The sequence below is a fragment of the Coenobita brevimanus genome, chromosome 110, assembly GCF_032717465.1.
Source record: "Coenobita brevimanus isolate Jiangsu-jjx chromosome 110, ASM3271746v2, whole genome shotgun sequence".
Classification (NCBI taxonomy): Eukaryota; Metazoa; Arthropoda; class Malacostraca; order Decapoda; family Coenobitidae; genus Coenobita; species Coenobita brevimanus.
Window position 1 is genome coordinate 33,139,147 of NC_137063.1, and position 22,945 is coordinate 33,162,091.

The following is a 22,945-nucleotide window of genomic DNA, read 5'->3' on the forward strand; positions in this document are numbered from 1 at the left end:
AAACTGTGTCTTTGGAAGTGATGTTAAATACAGCATTCTTAAGCGCCATGACAAAGGCGAGAGCTTGTATGCCAGCGACTAGGCTCTCCACCTGGCCCAGTCGACTGTCTCCAGCATTATCAAGAAAGGGGAGGCCATCAAGACTGCCGCTGGGGAGGTTGCTACCTTCTCCGCTTCCCATCTCACCCGTCATAGAAAGCCTGCGATAGAGGAGCTGGTGTGGATGCACCACACTTGGGTGGAGGAGCAGAACAGGAGGAAGGCGCCCATGAGTCAAGTGATCATATGCACAAAGGCTTTCTTGCTGTGAGACAGAATAAAGATGAGACACAATCATGATGCTAGTGAAACCTTTAACCCCTACATTGTGGGGATGTTTTTGCGCTCCTTGCGGATCCCGCGAGGATATTCGCGCTCCGACTGACTTTTTAAAAATATTTGGTAAAAATCAGTTATTAGTCCTAGAGTATTAAAATTATATATGCATATGGCACATACCTTCAGCTTTCCCCTGGGAAGTTTTTTGAGCCTTCGTCATCTACCGTAGGACTTGTGGAGACTTCTGAAGTTGGGTAACGAAGTCTCCACCTTACACTTCCCGATACCCCGTAATATGGTTACCACTGCCTGATATTATAACTGCAAGCACTATTCTATGAATTTCAAGTAGTTTGGAATCCATATTCCAAAAAAAAAAAACACTGAAGGCAACGCAAATTACGAGCACATATGAGCTTTCCTCCCGTGCTGGTTCCCCGATGGTATTCTGAGGCGGAGCTGTCATTTATTATTTATAAACACACTCACTCTTTATATTCTTAGTACTTTAATACACTTATTTATATATACAATATTTATAAATTTCTTTCAGCACTAGTAGTTTATTTTTACTCCAGGGAATCACTTTCTCATTCTGTATATTAGCGTAGAGAGCGAAGCTGTCACTCTCACTTGCATTACTCCCAGTATTCATACATGCTAAAGCGAAACTTTCACTTTCATTACTCCTAGTATATATACTCGTATTCTTATATTACTACTTATTTACACATCTATTTACCTGTACATTCTCTATTTTATTTACATTATTTACATTTCTATTTTATTTACACTATGTTATGCACTGTCTTTTGCAGTAACTTATAAAACTATTTTCCACTGTTCAGTTTTATTTACATTCATTGCTTTCATTTGCAGTTTACACATTATTTACATTTCCATTTGCACCATTTTAGAGTCACCAGAAAGATCGTAGTCACTCTCCATCATTATCATTGATAAATTAGGCAGTTTACGTTCCACAGCAGAGTCACTTAGCCCTTTACTCTTTTCCTCACGAGGTTTAGTAGGGGGAGAGGTCACAGGGCCCTTTGCATGGGGCTAAAAAGCGGCAGAATTGGACAGGTGCAAATCTGACGTGGTTTCACCTTGAAAGATGACAGTAAACTGAATACTGTGGCCTAGGGGCAGTGAAGGGTTGCCAATGTCAGCGTGGTGACAGCTGCTAATATATACACTATGAAATGATTAGCAGGAAATCTAGACAATACATAATAAATTTGGTAGTTCCAGGTGAATGTAAATATCACTTAGGGTTCTCCCTTCCTTTCTTATATATATTTTTGTTATGAGAACAGGTCATACAGCATATTTCAAGGGGAAATAAACAAGGAAAATTAGCGAACGAGTGCAATTGAGGTGTTGCCAGGTGATAATTAGCCCATTCCAGATGTATGGCAGTATCAGTTATCGTTTCTCATTCCTTTATATATTAGTTTGTATAAGAATAGGGCAAAGGGCACATTTCAATGGATAAAATGAGTGGAGAAATCCGTCCAGCATTTGTGTAGCGCAGCACAGCTGGTTAGGCGGGAGAACAAGGTAAATGGAGGGGAGGTAAGGAGGGGGGGAGTCAAGGACAGGAGGAAAATGGCTAAATTGTCAACAGTGGATGGGAGTAGAGGTGACATTAGCAAAACTGAGTATAGCTGGACACTGATAGTTCTGATAGATGATACAAGCCACCACTTGAAAGCCCGGGCAAATTCAAAATAACACAGAATCACAAAAGTGACGCCCCGCGGTATGATCCCTTGCTCCCAAGCATCACAAAAGTGACGCCTTGTGGTTAAGGGGGTAAGGCTAGTCATGTGTGGTTTGACCGCTTTAAGAGACAGGCAAGCCTCCACAACATCAGGATGTCTGGTGAGGCAGCGAGTGCAGATGTGGTGGCAGCAGCAATGTTCCTTGACGAACTTAAGCGCATCATTGCGGAGGGTGGGTGTAGTGCGAAACAGGTCTTGATTTTTGACGAGACTGGGGTCTTTTCAAAGAGAATGTCCCCAACGACATATCTTGCAACAAGGAAAAAGTCTACACAAGGGTTCAAGGCCTTGAAGGACCGGCTTACACTGCTGCTGCGGGGCAATGCCAAGAGTGACCTCAAGCTAAAGCCGCTCCTAGTCTACGACTCCGAAAACCCGAGGGCTCTGGTGGGGTATGTTAAGGAGAATTTACCTTTGATTTGGGAGTCAAACAAGAAGGCCTGGGTGACTTCCAATATTTGTTTATCCTATTTCCACTCCTACCTTTCATTTTCTCAAGAAATATGCCTCAAGGAAGAACTTGGTGAACAGATTTCTCGTGGTGATGAAGAATGCACCTAGCCACCTTACTACAATGAAGGACTGGGCAAGCATTATAGAAGTAATGTTCCTGCCCCCCAACACCATGTCGTTGTTGCAACCCATGGACCAAGGTGTGATCGCAGTGTTCAAGACATACTGTACTGCCTCTGCTGCACTATGCAACAGTTGTTGAAGGTGTGTGACACCAACGACAGGATGACGGTGCAGTCCTTCTGGAAGGGATATAATATATGCCACACCATCAAGAACATCATGGCTGCATGGAGGGAAGTAAGCCATGGCACCATGAACGGTGTGTGGTGCAAGCTGTGGCCAGAGTGCGTTCACTCCTTCACCGGCTTCCCCGAGGGCATGCAAGCACTGCCGGTAGAACGGGTGCGGCAGGACATTGTGCAGCTGTCGCACGAGGCAGGCTTTGGGGAGGTTGACGAGCAGGACTTGGAGGAGGCCCTGGAAAGCCACAGGGAGGAGCTCAGCACTGAGAAGCTCCTCAATATGGAAATTCAGCAGGCACACCAGGGGGCACAGGAGGAGTAGGTCATCCCTGAGGTGTGAGCCATCAGTCTGAAGATTCTGAAGGAGACAATGACCAAGGTTGACATGGTCATCGCGCTTATGTGCATTCATGGCCCTCTCCAAGGAAGAAGCGTGGATACATCTGATCGGCTGGAGGAGGGGATGAAGGTGTACAGGGCGATACTGGAGGGAAAGAAGTGGGCAGCCAAGTAGACTACCATCACTGCCCTTCTCAAACAGGGCCCTGCCACACCAGCAACACACAGATGATCTCCCCAGCCTTTGACCAGCAGAGCATTTCCCCAGCCATCGACCAGGAGAGAAACACGGAGGTCCTTCTCTCGCCAAGGATGTGCTCAGCCCCTAGTGCTGGACCTCACCTCAAGTGGATTCCCATCTCCTGCATCACCTGAGTCTCCACTGCAGCTCTCTGGCACTCTATTGCTACCTTCCATGCCCCAGCCTCAGTCTCCGACATCACTTCGTCCACTGCCTCTTTCTCTCTCGTCACGACTTTAGCCACCACATCTGTCCTCCTTGCTACCTCGTCAGTCATTGCAATGATCTCCCTTGTCACCTCACCAGTCATCGCAGCTGTCTCCCTCACCACCTTGTCTGTCATCACATCACACCCCATTGCCACCTAGTGAATCATCGCATCACACCGCATTGCCACCCCCAGGGCCAGCGCATCAGTCTGACCCTCCCATGGAGATGGGGTTCGAGGGCTTTGAGGAGGATGAGTGAGTGCTAGGAAGCATCACTTGTCCCCTAGCCTCTGGGAGGGGGGGGGATAGCAAGGATGACAACCAGGACCAGACAAGAAGTAAGTGATGAGAGGTGTTTGATATTTTCTGACCAGTTTTTTATGATTATCAGGTTTTATTTGTTGGTTTTAGTGAGTTATTAACAGATTTTAGGCATAGGTTAGCTTCTTTTACACCTGTTAGGCCATTTAGATTGGCTTTAAACTTTTTTTTGGACTGATTTGGGTGGATTAGGAATTGGTTGGTGGGGAAACCCAAGGCTTAGAAATTCGTCACGTATTTATGATACCTCGCCTAGCGATGGATTTTTTACTTAACAGATTGCATCGTTAAACTGGGGTTTGCCTGTATAGGCAGCCCATTTTATGAAGAGATTAGGTCACATTCTGTTTCCTATTAAGTCCAGTAAATTAAATAAGAATTGCTTAATAAAATTTCATTGCTGTCTCTTAAATTCATGCTAGAGTCCCCCAATTTACAGTGGCAGTTGTATATAAAATTCTAATGTTTTAGAATTCATCCATTACATGTAACAACTGCCTTTACCCATGGCAAAAAGTATACATGGATGCTTTAACACGTTCAGTCTAATAAATATACCAATTAATTCATTTCGTTTATAAGGGCTTCAGCATGCTTGCATGCGTCGTCCTTGGTCACCTAATGGTGGCTTTCCATATTGCTCAATCCCTGGCAGCCTTCCTATTCAGTTCCATATCTCTGAGGTCACATTGTATGACCTCGTCCCAGGTCTTCTTCAGTCTGCCTCTCACAATTGTGTTCCCAGTGTTAACACTTCTTGCTTTCTGCAACCAGTTGTCATCCCCCATTCTCCCCACATACCCAGACCATCTCAGTCTACCTCTCCTCATCACAACACCAATACACTCCAGTCCCATCCTACCCCTGAACTCTTCCATCGTAAACCTAGTTCCCCCCAGGCCTCTCATTCAGAGATGCAAAGCACATCCACCTAATCTTTGTCACTTCTGTACATGTAAGCCTATGAATATCCTCCTCCATTACTACCCAGATAGCACAACCATACATCATTACGCTCCTAACACATGCTGCGTACAAAGATCCCATAGCACAGAGGGAGAACCCTCTCAATGTCATGAGAGGCAACAGCTCCCCGAACTTCTTCCAACCACTCCTCACTCTAGCCACAGAGCTAGCCCCAACCCCACCTCCAGCAGGTAACATGTCTCCATCCATCCATCCATCATCCAATCCTACATTGCCCCATGAGGAACGTAGGAGCCCGGGGCTAAGCAGTTAGTCCCGACATTTAAGATGAGAGTGACCAGCCTCACTCATCCCTGAGTGGCATTACATAAGCAATCAACCCCAACCACCTCTTGGATATAAACCTTCTCCGGCTCAATCTGACTGGAGCGCAATAATTACTCACTAAACCACCAGGCACCAAAATTTGGTTATATGGTTACCACCCAGCATAGTAAATGGTTTCCTGGTGTACAGGAAACCATTTGGCTTGTCACTCAGTGTAGAGTCACCCACAGGCAGAAGGAAGAGGAAAGAATGAAGGAAAGAAAGACAGAAAAGGGAGTGTAAAGTTATCCGTAGGCAGAAGGACAAGGAAAGAATGAAGTAAAGAAAGACAGAAGAGGATGGAAGGAAAGAAGGATGGAGGAGAGGAAAGGGCAGACACCCGACAGCAGTGCTACATTGAGTGAGTGGATGGTGAGCGCCCCCAACATGTCTCCCAAGTAACAAAACTCTTCCACACATCCAGGAGACTTACCAGCAAGATCAATCCTTTCACGCTTGACAATTTCCACATGCCCTCCCCAACATACCACACACATGAAATCAGCATTATATCGCAGTCTACCTCTGATACCAGTGCATCGCTTATGCACCCACTTATCAGAGACACTGCATTAGATGGAATTACTTCCTACACCCTTGCCGCAAACTGCTCATGGCCACCCTACATATTCTTTGACAGTACTGCCACCAACCCTAGGTACCGTCACCTTTGTTTTTCTGTATTTACTCTTGAGCCCTTATGCCCCATACCATCTCACCACTTCCTAAATCTTTCCTCTATCTCTCTTTAGTTCTCTGTAATCAACACCAAATCATCAGCATACAACATTTCCCACGGAGCTTCATTTCTGAAGTCACGTGAGAGGGCTTTAAGCACGACAATAAACAACAAGGGGCTCAAAACTGACCCCTGATATACACCTACATTCACGGAAAACTCATCACTCAAATCTCCATTCACTCTCACCTGGGTGCAAGCACCTACATACATAGCCATAACAACTCTAACCAGCCACTCCTCAGTCCCAAACTTTTTCATTGCCTACTGCACCACCCTCCTAAAGGACTCTGTCAAAGGCTTTTTCCAAATCAACAAAAACAAAGTACAGATCCCTTTTTGTCATATACAGTGAGTCTTCGAAATATGAAAACTCGAAGTACAAATTTTCGATGGTACAAAAGCGATGAATGTAGGACAAATTCCAATATACGAAAATAACTGTCATGAAAGGAAATACAGAGATAGCCCTATCATCCAGACTATATAGTGTGAAGAGGTGCCTGAATAGTCTGGAATCGCAATTAATCCAGCGGAAACAAAACACAAATACTGTTAGATTGATATATTTATTGGTAAATGTACAATGAAAGACACAACTATCTTCCCAGATCCATCTGAAGAAAATTTGCACCAGGCGAAATACAATGAAAACCCTGTTTCTACTAATGCGTGTTCCAAATGGTTCGATTTTTCCACACTATATTTGTCAGACTTTGGGAAGATACCTGTGTCTTTCATTGTACACTTGAAACAGCAGAAAGACCTTACCAGTTCAATTAATAATCCTCCAGCTTGTTTCTTTAATTTTCTGACAACTTTCAGTTTGGCAAATTACTTTTTCTTGCTGAAAAATTTCCTCTCTGTTATTATCGTCACTTTCCCTTACGATCGTTTCCAGCGCAGTGGAAGAAACTCAGCGTGCTCAAAGGTGGATATCGTTTCCCAGTGTCCCAACTGGAGGTTGGGTTAGGTTAAATTTTTAGGTATAGATAAGTTCAGTTAGGCCAGGTTTAGTTAAACACTTAGGGAAGAACAATCTTTTCTGCCATTATGTCAACGAAATAAACAAGAGTTGTCACACCAAAACGGCTAAAAACAACGGGGAAACAGATTTAACAAGAAACGTTTATTTACCAACACAGAAATAATCTGAAAAATAGAACAGACCATCAGGAAGAACTGATTTGGTAAGGTGCTTTTACTGCTTAAAATAAAGCGTATGTTTAGTCCCCTCAGTGGCCTTGGGTTCAGAAATTTGCGTGCTGCCGTGGTCAGCCTCGGGACCATTTTTTCAAAGTTCTGAAATCAATTTCTTTTTCTTACATATGTGAAAAGACTTGTCTGGCACACCTGGTTCATTTTTTTCCCCTCCCTAAACCCATCCTGTGATTTGCTGTGATTCGTGAAAGAATTAGTAAAAGTAGGATGCGTGCTACATTAGCATGTAAACATCGGTGAAAACATTAGGGATGAAGTGAACTGTGAACGCCTGACTGCTTGGGATGGTAGAGCAGGGTCGTGTTAACACACCAGTGACCTTCATTCCCTTCCCATAATTCATCGAAGTTTTTTATAGCTCGCCCTAACTCAACGTCACTGACATTGGTACAGTAAAGTGTTGTTCAAGGCTGGCAGCAATGAAAGCGATAATGGAATACATTATTGTTTATATTAGTCCTCTCTGTCACACGTACACATAAGAATGAACAAAGGATGAGCAGTGTATGTACATTAACTTTAAGGAGTGGAAATAACTGTGCTCAGTTGGTCCGAAATATATTGGGAAGAGCGATACTGAACGAAGAATGTGGAACTGAATTCTAACCTACGAGAACATGTGGGACAAAAGAGTAATTTTTTTCTGATTAGCAAACATTTTTGTTCCCTATTGTCTCCTAAAATTGTGAAACCCATAACTTTTCGTGTAAGCATACAGGCAAAAGATCTTACCAATTCAGTTCATATTCCTTTAGTTTGTTTTCTATATTTTTCTGACTACTTTGAGGGTGGTAAATTATCTTCTCTTCCTGAAAGAAACTTACTCAAAATTAGGGTGCATGTAACATAAGCATGTAAACATTGGCAAAAACAGCTGAAGTGAAGTGAATGCCTGACTGCTTTGGTTGGTAGAGTAGGGTCATATAAACACATCAGTGACCTTCGTTCTCTTCCCTTAATTGTTCGCAGTTTTATATAGCTCACCCTAACTCAATGTCACTGACACCGAAACAACGAAGTGTTGTTCAAGGCCGGCAGCTGTGAAGGGGTTAATGGAATACATTATTGTTTGTATCAGTATGCTCTCTTTCACACATACACACAACAAAGAACAAAAGAATGAGCAGTAAATGTACACACTATAAGGAGCAGAAATAACTGTGTGCTCAATTGGTCCAAGATGTGTTGGGAACATTGATATCGAATGAATAATGTGAAACTAAATGCTGACTAAGAGTAATTTTTTCTGATTAGCAAACATTTTTGTTCCATTTTGTCCCCTAAAATTGCGAAACCCATAAATTTTTTGTCTAAGCACACAGCCTAAAGACTTTAATTCATATTCATTTAGTTTGTTTTCTGTATTTTTCTATTTTGTAGGTGGTAAATTACCTTCCTTTGCTGAAAGATTTCTTCCTTTTTTATCATCAGGCTCTTTAAGCCATACCTACGATTATTTCCTGGCATAGTGGAAGAAACTTAACATACTTAAAAGTGGATTTCATTTCCCGTTTTTCAACTGGAACCCAGGTTAGGTTAGGTTAGGTACAGTACAGTAATCCAGGTAAGTGCAGTACAGTACAGTAATCCAGGTAAGTTAGTTGGCAGGTTGGAGTTGAACAGATGGCGCTGTGGTATTAATAACACTAAGTTATGAAGTCTTTAACACTAGTTTTTAAATCTAACCTTTTGCTAATTCTTTTCACTTTAGGGTCAGGCTAGGCGGGAGGAAGACTGGGTAAGCATAAACATACCCAGTTGGTGATAAACTGCAAACAGACGATTGAGATGCACATGGCACCTGCCACATTTGAGTTTCTTTCTAATTTTTACCCATTTGGGGGGAATTTTTATTTTTATTTTTCATAAATATTCCTCAGGAAATTTATGCCATTAGTTTGGGGTTGCCGTTAGAATGAATGCCGTTAAATCGAGGTTTTACTGTATATATCCATCCCACCCATTGCCAGACGCCATGTATCCCAAACAGGGTGGTCAAGGGCTTAGAGTTAATTGTTTTACAGGGAGGGGCACTAATCCTTCACCAACCCCACTTGACACGTAGGGATGCCAACAGCATTTGGTGTTCCCAGGCGGTCACCCATCCAAGTACTAACCAGACCCAACGTTGCTTATATGTATATATATTATATACGCAGTAACCCCTTGTTATACGATGGGGTTCCATTCCTGAAAACCCCATTGTATAGCGAGCCCATTATAACATGGAGTCAATAAGGAGACATTTCCAGACCTGCGTAAACTCTCACATACACACACCTTAGCACTTACATATATGAAATATCCTTATGTTTAACCCCCCCCCCCATCCCGATGTTTTCTGGGCAGTGGTATGCCCCAGTCCTGACATTTTTGGACCTTTTTTTTTTTTTTTTTTGGCTCAAACATCCGCTTTTGGTGAGAAACATCGAAAACTCGTAGAGAAATTGCTCACCTGAGGTTTAAAATACTCGATCCAGGTAGGAGTACCTCCTTACCTTACAGGGTTTTCTATCAGGCTGGCTGCAAAGAAAACGAGTTCTATGGGAGGATAACTATTCCACACCACTCATAAACGGTATTTATTTATTTATTTGGTACGAGTTTATAAGTAGTACGAGAGTATATTGGTTTTCAAACGGTAATATAGGCATTATAAGCATTGTTTCACTCACTAACTCATCACCATTCCTGACCTTTTTTTGCCATATTACATGATCATCATTTCTGACTGTTTCTTCCTCTAATGTTTGTCCTCCACACTGTCATCGATTGGGGAATCACTCTGGCCCTGAATTTCGTACCGTGGCATGACATAGCTTTACTGGCCAGGTCACTGATAACAGGTGAATTGCTGAGAAAAGGGCATGCAGTGGGGGGAGGAGGTCATGCTGGGTAAGGCATTGTCCCTGCCTGGCATCTTGTAGAGGAAGGTGTCCCGTGTATACATGCCAAAAATCACTCGCAAAATTGAAAATTGTGCAAATTAAATTGAAAATTGTGCAAATTAGAGACCTTGCAATGTTGCCGCGTTAATTTACGTCTCCGGGATATGAGTGCACATCATGTGAGGACGTGAATTCATGTCTCCGGGACGGGGCGGGTTAAACATTTAAAGTAGCACATTATGATGAATAAAGAGGAAAAAGCATGAAAACTACAGTATACAGTAGTTCTTACCTTTACTGAAGCAAGTAGGGTTGTTGATTTGGTTCCGACACAATTTGCCATGAGGTCAATTTGCCGTCAAAATACAGACGATTCCCCATCAAGACAGTTCCCCGTCATTCTATAAACGTACTTATTATTGATTAATTGATACTTTAATAACTAATTTTCAAGGGGATCTGTCAAAGTCTATGTTCATTCAATAGCGCAGGATTGGATATTATTTATAAGTTGCATTTTTAAGCGAAGTTAAGCAACGTTCGGTCTGGTTAGTACTTGGATGGGTGACCGCCTGGGAACACCAGATGCTGTTGGCATAACTCCCTACGTGTCAAGTGGGGTTGGTGGAGGATTAGTGCCCCTCCCTGTAAAACAATTAACTCTAAGCCCTTGACCACCCCGTTTGGGATACATGGCGTCTGGCAATGGATGGATGGATGGATTTTTAGACAATAACTTGTTTCAACCTCGCTGTAGTTGACTGTGAATTATATTCTAGCGTCACCCATAGCTGTCTTCATTAATTTCCATAGAACATGGAAAGGATCAGACAAGGAAGGGTTCAAAGATGTTTGGATAAGGAGAGATGCATATGAGAAAGAAAGAGCTAAAATAAAGGAGTTAGTAAAGGAAGCAAAGGTAAAAAACCAACAGAGAACGGAGGAAGAGAAGACTTTTATTGGAGAGTCATGGATCAGAAATTAAGAAAGTGGTACCAGCGGAGAGAAGGAGAAAAGAGAGTATAAAAAACATTAAAAATAATTGGAAGGTGGCATATACTAATGTTGATGGTTTAATATCGGGAACATTAGAAATAAATGATTTTTTGAGGGTACATGAATCTGATGTTATGTGCTTTGTAGAGACCAAATTAAGAGAAGATATTGATGTTCCTATGGGAGATAGTAAATACAAACTGTGGAGAAGAGACAGGAAAGAAAAAATGGGAGGAGGAGTGATGATAGCAGTGAAGAACAACATAAATGTAGATACCGTGGAAATGGGAAAAGGCAGGGCCGAAGTGATAAATATGAAATTTGAAACTGGAGAGAATAGCAAGAGATATATGGCAGTAGTGTATGGTCCCCCTAAGGCAAGAGCTTGGAGTGATGATGAATACCAGATGTTGTCAGACATGGCTAGTTATTTACAGAAAAATATTGAGAAAAACAACAATATACTTTTAATGGGTGACTTCATTTGTAAAGAAGTGAACTGGGAGGAATGGGACTCAGGAGGCAGCGAAGATTCGTGGGGCACTATGTTATTAAATACAGTATAAAAATGAACAATGTGATGTCACAGTGGGTCAAAGAGGAGACACGATTCTGAGGTAAGGACACACCAGCAAGACTAGACTTTCTGTTTACCAAAGAACCCGATGTAATAGAATCCTTGAAATATCTGTGTCCTATTGGAAAAAGTGATCATGTGGTCATTGAGTTCCAGATGATAACAGGGAACGTGGAGCCAAGAGACGAGCTTTATAGGCAGGGAAGATACAACTTTGGGAAAGCAAACTTTACAGGATTGAGAAAATTTTTCGAAAATGCAGATTGGAGAAAATTCAGAGAAACGAGAGATACAGAGGAAGTGGGATATTTTTCTAGGCCTCTGTAATTTGGGAGTGGAAAAATTTGTGCCAAGAGTAAGGGGGAAAGAAAACAGGAAAAAGGAGTGGTTTAATAGAAAGTGTATGATAGCAAAAAAAGAGAGAGACACAGCATGGAACAACTGGAAAAAAAGAGGTAACACCAGAACAAAGGAAGAATATAAAAGAACTAGAAATGAATACACAAGAATACATAGAGAGGAAGAAAGAAATTTTGTAAAAGGTATAATAGATAAATGTAAGGATGAACCCAAACTGTTTTATAGCTTTGTCAATGGCAAACTGAAACAAAAGGAAGGAATCACCAAACTGCAAGTAGAAGGAGAGGTCTATAAAGATGTAGCAATGCAAGCGGAAATAATGAACAAATGTTTCCAATCAGTTTTCACTAATGAAGAGGAGTTTGTGGAAGGGGAGGGAGTGACTAGAAATGTAGTGATAAAAGATATAAAAGTGGAAGTGCAGGAAGTGTATAAAATACTGGAAACTCAAGATGTAAGGAAAGCCCAAGGACCAGATGGAATCTCCAATTGGGTACTGAAGGAATGCAGAAAACAACTGGCGGATAAGGTTCACAGTTTAATTGTGTGCTCTCTGGAAGAGGGGAAAGTGCCTCAAGAATGGACGAGGGCAAATGTGGTACCAATTTATAAGGGTGGAAACATAGAAGAACCCCTGAATTATAGACCAGTGTCCCTAACCAGCATGGTCGCAAAATTGTGCGAAAGAATTCTGAAAGATAGGTGGATAAAATATCTGGAAAAGATGAATATTTTGGTTGATAGCCAGTTTGGATTTAGAAGTGGAAGGTCTTGTGTTTCCAACTTGTTGAGTTTTTACTCAAGAGCAATTGACGTGCTATAGGAGAGAGATGGTTGGGTGGACTGTATGTATTTAGATTTGGAGAAGGCCTTCGACAAGGTACCCCATAAGAGACTGGAAACTAGAGCATATTGGAGGGCTGACGGGGAATCTTCTGGAATGGATGAGAGACTTTTTGAGAAACAGACAATTGAGGACAGTAATAAAGGATAGATTGTCTGGATGGAGGGAAGTAAGAAGTGGAGTCCCACGGGGCTCGATGTTGGCGCCAGTAATGTTCCTGATTTATGTAAATGATATGGTAGACGGAGTGAATAGTTATGCAAGTCTGTTTGCTGATGATGCAAATATCTTGATGAAGGTAGAGGTTGAGGAAGATTGTAAAATGCTGCAGGAGGATCTGGATAGGATACACGATTGGAGCCGGATGTGGGAAATGAAATTTAATGCAAACAAATGTAAAATATTGGAAATGGGTAAAAGTACCAAGAAGCCATGATTGAGTTATTTGATGGGTAATGAACCAGTCACAAAAGCGAGAGAAGAAATAGATTTGGGAGTGCTGGTCCAGGACAGTTTGTCACATGAAAAACACATTAACAAGGTAGTTAGAGAGACTTATAAACTCCTGACTAATATAAGAGTAGCTTTTCATTATATGGATGAGGAGATGATGAAAAAATTGTAAATGGCCATGATTTGCCCCAGGTTAGAATATGCAGCAGTAGTGTGGTCCCCACACAAAAAGTAAGAGATAAGCAAGATTGAGAGAATACAAAGAACAGCAACCAAATTGGTCCCCAGTCTGGCAGATTTGTCGTACAGAGAGAGGCTGGAAAAGCTGGATTTGCCTTCCTTAGAAGAAAGAAGAAAGAGAGGCGACATGATTGCAGCGTTCAGGACCATGGTGGGAGTAGATAAAATTGACAAAGAAGATCTGTTTTTGTGGGATAAGAGAGTAACAGGAGGACACGGATTGAAAGTGAAGAAACCAAGCTGCTTGAAGGATATCAAGAAATATAGTTTTCAGTATAGATGCATAGACCTGTGGAATAGCCTGGAAAAAGAGTTCATCCAGTCTAAAAACTTAAACAAGTTTAAAGCAAAATTTGACTTACTGAGAAACAGAGTCGGGACCCCACGAGCATAGCTCATTTCCTGTATATCACAATTAGGTAAATACAGTTAGGTAAATACACACATATGCCATTATCTGCTTTGATCAGGCAGACTCAGAGCACAGTATTGAGTGACTTCACTGGGGCAGACATTAGGTGTAGCATAAGGGGAGAAATAGTGAGAGGTGATCTAGAGGCTTGGAGAAGTTTTTTCATAGTTACCTTGGATAGATATGGTGGATTGCTCATCTTGCAGTATCCCAGACATTAGTCAGCTATGCATTTTGTTACAGAACTGTAAGTGATGCTTTTAATAAAGCATCTGCCAGTGGATAGATGTTTGGATTTTGATGCTGATTTTTGTATTATGTATGCATCAGGTCACGGAGGCATCAGGGGAAAGACGTGGGGCAGCCCGGCATTCATTGATGACATGTACCTGCGTAACCCCATGGAACCGCCAGACAAGTTTGGCAAGCCCATGTCACCACGTAGAGTCAGTGAGTGGCAGTGTTTCCTTTGTAAAGCTTTAATTTTCCTTTTGTCCTTTCTTTTGATATTTGTTATATGGCTTACTTAAGTGACTTTAGTTGAGTGGATGTTACAAAGATGAAGTATATCATCATTGTAACACATGTCTGCCTTATTTCTTGGTGGGAACTAGGGTTATGATGTTGGTGATATATCCCTTGTTTCAACTCATCTCGCATTTATTCTTATTTTTCATTATTTAATGCTCACCCTCATTAAGTACAGTACCCTCACGGCCAACACGATTTTGTCCTGCACGATTCGCATCCGGCACAGAAACCAAAAAATTATTACAATTTAATACGATTTAAGTACAGTAATCACTCTAATATCCGGACGTCCAATAACCGAACATCCCCACTACCCGGACATAATCGTCCTGGGATCCAACATTCCCAAAATGGTCTGAAAACCCCCCCAAAAAAAAATAAAAAAAACTATTTTTTCCCGTCCGTAATTTGAACTTACCGCGCGCGCCGCGGGAGAGCATTGTTTTGGCGCCTCATTCCTCCGACGTCCGATAGAGCGCCGCTGCATCCTCCCCACTTTCCGCCTGTCTCTCACCGCGAGTGCACGCTCGTCGTAATGGCTGCCCACGTGATCGCTTTTGTGGTGGTGCCCTACCTGCTGCAGGGCCTCCTGCTGCTCTCGGGCCTCCTCTTAGTGTGTGTGATGATGGCCCCGCCACCTGAGAAAAGGAAGAGAGTGGTGTTGACTCTGGAGAACAAGAGGGAGATATTGGAGAAATTAGATGCGGGGTGGTCTTCTTCCCGCATTCTCCGCGAGTTTAACCTGGCCTGGTCTACTTTGTTCGATATCAAGAGGTCCCAAGACAAACTCATGCAGTACACAGCTGACTTCTCGTCGAGAAGCAAATGCAACGTGGAAAGGAAGGTTATGTTTACCCCCAAGTTTGCAGAAATTGACCGATCCACGTTGATTTGGTATCGACAACAACATGCTGCTGGTGTGATGGTACGTGGAACGGAGCTGAAGGCTGCTGCTGAGAAGTTCGCCAGGCTTCACGACGCCCTAGACTTCAAGGCATCCGAGGGTTGGCTCTTCGCGTTCAAGTTGCGGCATGGCCTTACCAACCGTAAAGCACATGGCGAAGCATTGGATGCTAACGAGGATGGAGTTAACGAGTTTCGGCACAAGGTGAAGGGCTTGATCGACAGGGAGGGCCTAACTCTCGGTCAAGTCTGCAACGCTGACGAAACTGGCCTATTTTATCGCTCGCTGCCAATGAACACTCTAGCCGAGGAAACGGAGAAGCGTGTACCTGGCTGCAAGCTTTCCAAGGAACGGATATCTGCTTTGTGTTGTGCCAGTGCTAACGGCATGCACCGGCTTAAGCCCATTGTTGTTGGCCGCGCAAAGCAGCCTCGGTGCCTTCGTGGAGTGATGGATGTCCTTCCTGTCGTCTGGTACCATTCTTTGAAGGCATGGTTTACAGCTGTGATCTTCAAAGACTGGTTTCACCGTCACTTCGTCAAGGAGGTCATCCATTACCAGACGAAGACACTGGGAATCCCGCGCAACCAGGTAAAGGCCCTTCTTCTACTCGACAATGCACCTGCCCACCCGTGCAACAAGGACTTGGTTGCTGAAAATGGCCGTATTAGGTGCATGTTTCTGCCACCTAATACGACAGCTCTCATCCAACCAATGGACCAAGGAGTGATCGTGGCAACAAAGCACCTATACTGTTGGAATTTCCTGGATGAGGTGATGGTTGTTCTCGAGGACGAGGACGAGCGCAGGGAGGGACGGGACACACGAGGCAAGCGGACTTTGGAAAACCTTCGCCGCTACAACATCAAGTCTGTGCTGTACAACTGGGCTAGTGCATGGAAGGAAGTCCCTGTGAAAACTCTTGAAAATGGTTGGTCTCGTCTGCTTCTCAGAATGGATGTGGAGTACGATTTTCTAGGGTTTGATGTGGATGACTTCCATGCACGTCTATGTACGCACAGCGACGATGTAGATGTGGACGAAGTGCGTGAGTGGTTGGATGATGACGAGGGCAATCCTGGGTATCAGACGTTGTCTGATATTGAGATTGCGTCTTCGGTTGCATGTGTCAGTACCGAACTTGAAGATTCCGACGCTGAAGGCGACGATGATGCGGACTCCTCTCAGCAGGACACTACTCCAGCCATCCCCAAGCTGAGCGCACTCCGGGAACATCTAGCGTTCGTCCTAGACTACCTGGAAAACCCGGACTGCGACAGGGAGATGGGGCCCTTGGGACTCGTGGAGGAAGTGCGTGCTTTCAGGCAGCGCATCATCAATGGTCAGCATCATCAGTCATTGCGTCAATCAACCATTGACAGTTTTTTCAGGCCCGTGACCCCCGCTGTGCCCAGCCCTGGCTCCACTCCGTTGCCTCCCCAAGACAGGCCCTCATGCTCCGAGCCACAGCCCAGCACATCAGCCACGGTGGAGTCACCGCTCGACGTGAGTTTGCGGCTGTCTTCAGAGTCCTCTGCAGTGGGTACGCCATCACCACGACCCAGCGATGCACCCCTAGGTCACCTGCCAGTGATACTCTCGGACTCTGACAGTGAATAAACAGCAAGAACTTCTCCACTAGACCACACGGGAATTTTGAGTGTTGTGCATTGAAAAAAACAGTGTGTTGTGTTAAGGATGTAAAGTTGTGAGAGAAAAGACTCAATAGAAAAAAAATTTAACATAAATAGACTTGTTTGTTTTGGCTTTGGAAAATGAAAAGAATGGGAAAAGTTAAAGTTCAACAGTTAGTAAGTTACAATGGAGCATTATTTAGACAAAAGTGCACACTGTGAAGAGAACGGACTTCTGTGTGTTATTGACTAAGTTCAGTGCAAGACTTCATGAACAGTGTACTGCAAGTGCTTCAGGAAATCCTTCTTACTGTCAGAGTCCAAGAGGAGGCGGTTATTCATCGAGGTGGCCAGGGACGTGCTGTAAGTAGCCAGAATGTTTCATACTGTACTTTTTTCCATACTATTCTTACCTCATTTCACTCTTTAATGTCCTTTATTGGTGTGAATAGGGTATAGGAGCTATGCTTGTGCAGTAGAAATGTTTTTTTTTTGAGTTAGGCTAGGTTAGGGTCCATAAGTACCAGAATGTTTATTAATGTATGAACATACTTCTAAACCCTCATTTTATGTTTCTTTTGCATTTATTTCAGTCATTTATGTGCCTTATTGGTGTGATTTGGGTCTTAAATAGGTGCTATGCATGTCCAGAGGGAGTTGTATAGGTGTTTCTCTGAGTTAGGGTCCATAAGTACAAGTCCATAAGCTGGGGCCCAATATCCGGACAAAACCAATAACCGGACCTACCTATGGCTCTATTACGTCGGATATTGGAGTGATTACTGTTAAACAGGTGCGTTAGCATAACACGGATGGAGCTCCGAGAAGTGGGCGAAATCCGCAATGTTCGACCCTAGCACGATCTCCCCTGGTCCAACACGGTCATACTGGACATTCCCGTGATGCTGACAGCCAATCAATACTTCTGATCAAGTATCCTCCCCCGTCCACTATTGTGACGTGATCATGATGTTGCCCAATTAAAAACGCTTCTGTTCTCATGTGATGTTTTGTTTAAATTTCTCTCTCCACAGCTCCACTCAGTCGCATAATTCGCATTGGATGATGCTTTTTTCTTGCTTCATTTTCTGCCCTTGCTACTGCATTTTACCCTGCTCATGATGCCTAGTAAGCCTTCTGAGAACCCCAAGAAGCAGCGGCATTTCCCTCAAGCCACCAAGCTAGAAATCATTGAGAGGCAGAAGAAAGGGGAGAGGAATTTCAAAGGATTTATGAGGGAGGTTGAGGAGGAGCAGCAGCCATTATCCACTAGTGATGCCAGCAGCCATCCTCCAGGGGCCCAGTAGGACTACCTACAGCCTCGGTTATCACCTTGCATTCCCAGCAAGCCCACCAACACTATCCTAAAAGGTTAGTTATGATTCATAGTACAGTACCATTTATTATAATTACAGTAGTACCAATATATGTATAGGCATATGGTAGGTATTTAGGGTGACTTTTCCTAGGGTTGCTGACATAATTCATTTTTCCCCATAAGCTCTGTTGTATTTCCTACACGTTTTTGGTCCAACACGGGACCCATGCATGACAGTATTACTGTGCTGGACGCGAGGGTACTGTACTTGGCCTGCTAATTCATAACAAATGACTGACACCAGTTATTTAATCTTTTCCCATTCCTTTTGTTGTCCTCATTAATATGCAGTACTTTTTTCTGTACTAAGTGAATTTTCTCTTTGAAAGTTGGATTGAAACAGGGATGTGTCATGACTCCATGGTTGTTCAATCTGTGCATGGATGGGGTAATAAAAGAGGTACAAGGTAGGGTAGTGGATGTTGGAGTGGCCCTGGTGAGAGAGGATAGTGTTTGGAAACTCCCTGTACTGTTGTTTGCAGATGATACTGTGTTGTTGAGTGAAGACGAAGGGGAGCTGCAAGGCTTGGTGGATGAGTTTGAGAGAGTGTGTAAGAAACGGAATCTAAAGGTGAATGTAGGGAAGAGTAAAGTGATGGTCTTTGAGAGAGGTGAAGTTAGTGAATGTACAGCGAGGTTGGATGGTGAGGAATTGGAAAATGTGAGTACGTTTAAGTACTTGGGTAGTGTGATGAGTAAGGATGGAGGTTTGGAGGGTGAAGTGCTTGAAAGTGTACAGCAGGGAAGAAAGGTTGCTGGTTCTTTGAAAGCAGTGATAAGAAACAGGGAAGTGAGCATGGAAGTGAAAAAGTTACTACATGACAGTATTGTGATACCAACTCTAACATACGGAAGTGAAGCTTGGACATTGTTGGAAGGACACAAGTGAAGAGTGACAGCAGTGGAAATGAGTTATTTAAGAGGAGCCTGTGGAGTCACGTGGCGAGACAGACTGACGAATGAGGATATAAAGGAGCGTTGTGGTGTGGATGTGGATGTGATAGGAAGCGTTATGAGGAACACACTGAGGTGGTTTGGCCATGTGGAGAGGATGGAGGGTGAAAGACTGACGAAGAGAGTGTATGTGAGTGAGGTGGAGGGGGGAAGAGGGAGGGGGAGGCCGAGGATGAGATGGAGGGATGGGGTGGAGAGGTATATGAGAGAGAGGGGTGTGAGTTGGGAGCAGGGCAGTGAAATGGCGGGGGACAGGGTGACTTGGAGGCGATTTGTTTGTGGCCACCCCAAACGGGATTGAGGCGTCTGGCTATAGAATAGATAGGCTTTTTTCTGTAACTTATTTTGTTGACATGACTCTTCGGCTAAAAGGAATATCTTAAAAGTTGTTGTTGTTGAGTAACCTTGGTCTTTCTGGCCGAGCAGATTCATCAGCCATATTCAAGTACCATGTCTTCCAACACAACACACACAACACTATTTTTTATACACTGAGGAATGACCCACCAGCGGTCATTTCTCAAAGACTTCCTCTTGCTGGTGACATCGAGAACAATCCAGGACCCATCAACAAATACACTCAATCCTCGTAAATCGCGTGTTTATAAATCACGAATTTGTAAATCACAGCTAAGTGGCTGTCAGACTGCCAGCATCCTTAAATCGCTGTTAAGTCATGAAAATTGCGGATCTAGGCCCCAAAGTGGGCCTTTTCCGAGGAGAATAGTAAACTGTGGTACTCAATTTGAAAATCGGGACCCAACAACCAATCACCACCCATCCCTGGTGGCAAGTGTGCATACTAATGCCGCAGAGTTAATGAGAAACACCAGGAACTCATCACCCACTGTTTTGCCTGGGTAAGGGCAGAAGCTGAGCCTGAACCACAACCTGGCCCTTCACACACTGAGGACGTGGATGACGTAGCATCTGTCATCTCTGAGGCAGACTTTGAGGGGTTCCTGAGGGAGGCAGAGGAGCTGGAGAAGGGAGAACAGCATAAGGGAGCACCCCCACCTCATGCTGAGAGGTTCTAAGTTCTTCCCAACATCACCCCCACTCCATTCACTTAAAAAATATCATCATAGGATTAAGGTGAGATCCCATAACATTGCTTATTTCTATTAAATACATGCACTGAATATTCCTAAATTAGTATGTTTGTGTTTGATGGTGCCTAGATAGGTGTAGGTAGGGTGCTGTGGGGGGTGGTTGGCCAAAGTCCAGACCCAAATTCATTTTTCACATAAAAGAGTTATTATTTATAAACTGCGGAATTTGTAAATCGCGGCAGTGGTCCAGACCCAAATTGCCGCGATTTACGAGAATTGAGTGTACATATGTCCAGCATGCTCAAGACACATCATTTCGAGTTGACAGACAAAAGGTTCTGTTCTGTGCAGTTCCTGCAAGAACTGAACCCATTTCACCTGCACAGCACTTGCATCCAGAGAACGTTACGCAGACACCTGGACCTGCTCCTTGTGCTCTTGCCTCCAACCCTCAGACCCCCCCACCAGCCCCTCTCTTACTCTCTTCACACCTCCTCAGCCTAACCCACTGATCCAACACACACCATCTAATCCCCCAATCTAATCCACCCCAACCCTTATCTCACAGCCTTCTCCTACCCCTTCTCCTCCACCCACACCCCCACCTCCCCCCCGTGCTGCAGCACCCAACAGACATCGTACACACAGCATTAACCATCTTCAGATAAACATAGATGGCATAAACACTAAAAAACAAGAACTCACACAATTCATCTAACAAAACATACACATTGCCATTTTACAAAACAAAATTACAGTAATCCCCGTACTATCCGGACGCCCACTTTCCTGACATCCCCACTTACCAGACATTATAGTCCTGGGTTCCAATAATCCCAAAATGGTCCGAAAACCGCAAAAAATTTGAAAAAAATCCGACTTTTTCCCTCCCGTAATTTGAACTTGGTGCGCGCAGCGCAGGACAGCGTTGTTTTGGTGCGTCATTCCTCTGATGTCCGCTAGAGCGCCACTGCATCCTCCCCACCTACCGCCTGTCTCTTGTCGTGAGTGCATGCTCGTCGTCATGGCTGCCCACGTGCTCGCTTTTGTGGTGGTGCCTTACCTGCTGCTGGCTCTCCTGCTACTCTCGTGCCTCTTCTTCGTGTGTGTGATGATGGCCCCGCCACCTGAGAAGAGGAAGAGAGTGGTTTTGACTCTGGAGAAGAAGAGGGAGATACTGGAGAAAGTGGATGCTGGATGGTCTTCGTCACGCATCCTTTGTGAGTTCAACTTTTGTTTGATATCAAGAGATCCCGAGGCAAACTCATGCAGTACACAGCTGACTTCTCGTCGAAAAGCAAACGCAACGTGAAGAGGAAGATGATGTTTACTCCCAAGTATGCTGAAGTCGACCGCTCCACGTTGATTTGGTATCGACAGCAACGTGCTGCTGGTGTGATGGTGCATGGCATGGAGCTGAAGGCTGCTGCTGAGAAGTTCGCAAGGCTTCACGATGCCCTAGACTTCAAGGCATCCGAGGGTTGGCTCTTCGCGTTCAAGTTACGACATGGCCTTACCAACCGTAAGTCTCATGGCGAAGCTTTGGACGCTAACGAGGATGGAGTAGAGGAGTTTTGGCACAAGGTGAAGGGCTTGATCGACAGGGAGGGCCTCAGTCTCGGTCAAGTCTACAACTCTGATGAAACTGTTTTATTCTATCCCTCTTTGCCTACGAACACTCTAGCCGAGGAGACGGAGAAGCGGTACCTGGCCGCAAGCTCTCCAAGCAAAGGATATCTGCTTTGTCTTGTGCTAATGCTAACGGCATGCATCGGCTTAAGCCCGTTATTGTTGGCCGTGCAAAGCAGCCTTGGTGTCTCAAAGTATGGCTTTTGGACATTTTTTTTAGGGGGTGTGGAGGAGCTTGCACCAAGCGTTACGGAGTGTGGTGACTGGCACTTGTTTCCAAGTCTCTGCCCAGTTCAGTATGGCATCCTTGATGATGTACTTTTTGAAGTTTTCCAGTGTTTTCTTCCCCCTGGTGTCAACATATCCTTTCTCCATTCCATCCTCTGTCATCACTAAACACTGCTGGAAGTACAAGTTCTGGTAATGTCGCTTGGCACTCTTTATCACCCCCTGATCCATGAGCTGGACTAGGGTAGTGGTGTTGGGTGGCAGAAACATGGCCTTGATCTTGCCATCCTTGCTGCAGAGTTTAATAGTGGAAGGGTGGGCTGGGGCATTGTTGAGGAGGGGGACAACCTTCACATCCATCTTCTGTATACCATACCAGAGCTGGTGCTGCTGAACAGATCGGTTGAATAAAGTGTGAACCAGTCGTGCACAGTCTCTTGGGTGAACCAGGCGGAAGAGTTGTTATAATATTCAGTAGGAAGTTTGTCCATAATATCCTTCAGTGCCCTAGGCTTCCTACTTTTCCTTACCACGACTGTCCTCAGGCGTTGTGACCTGTCAGCATTGGCATAAGCCAGCAAGGACATGCACTCCTTTGCACTCTTCCTCCCCGGAATCTTGCTCATCTCCTTAGAGGCC

At 44.1% G+C, this 22,945-nt stretch overlaps 1 protein-coding gene across 1 annotated transcript in view; it reads left to right on the top strand.

Moving 5' to 3' along the window:
• Ack (activated Cdc42 kinase) overlaps window positions 1–22,945 on the top strand; it is a 438,035-nt gene that overhangs the window by 259,753 nt on the left and 155,337 nt on the right. The window contains exon 11 of the mRNA XM_080286247.1: window positions 14,327–14,446. Coding sequence (XP_080142373.1) covers window positions 14,327–14,446 — 120 coding nt within the window. The remainder of the gene's footprint in view (window positions 1–14,326; window positions 14,447–22,945) is intronic.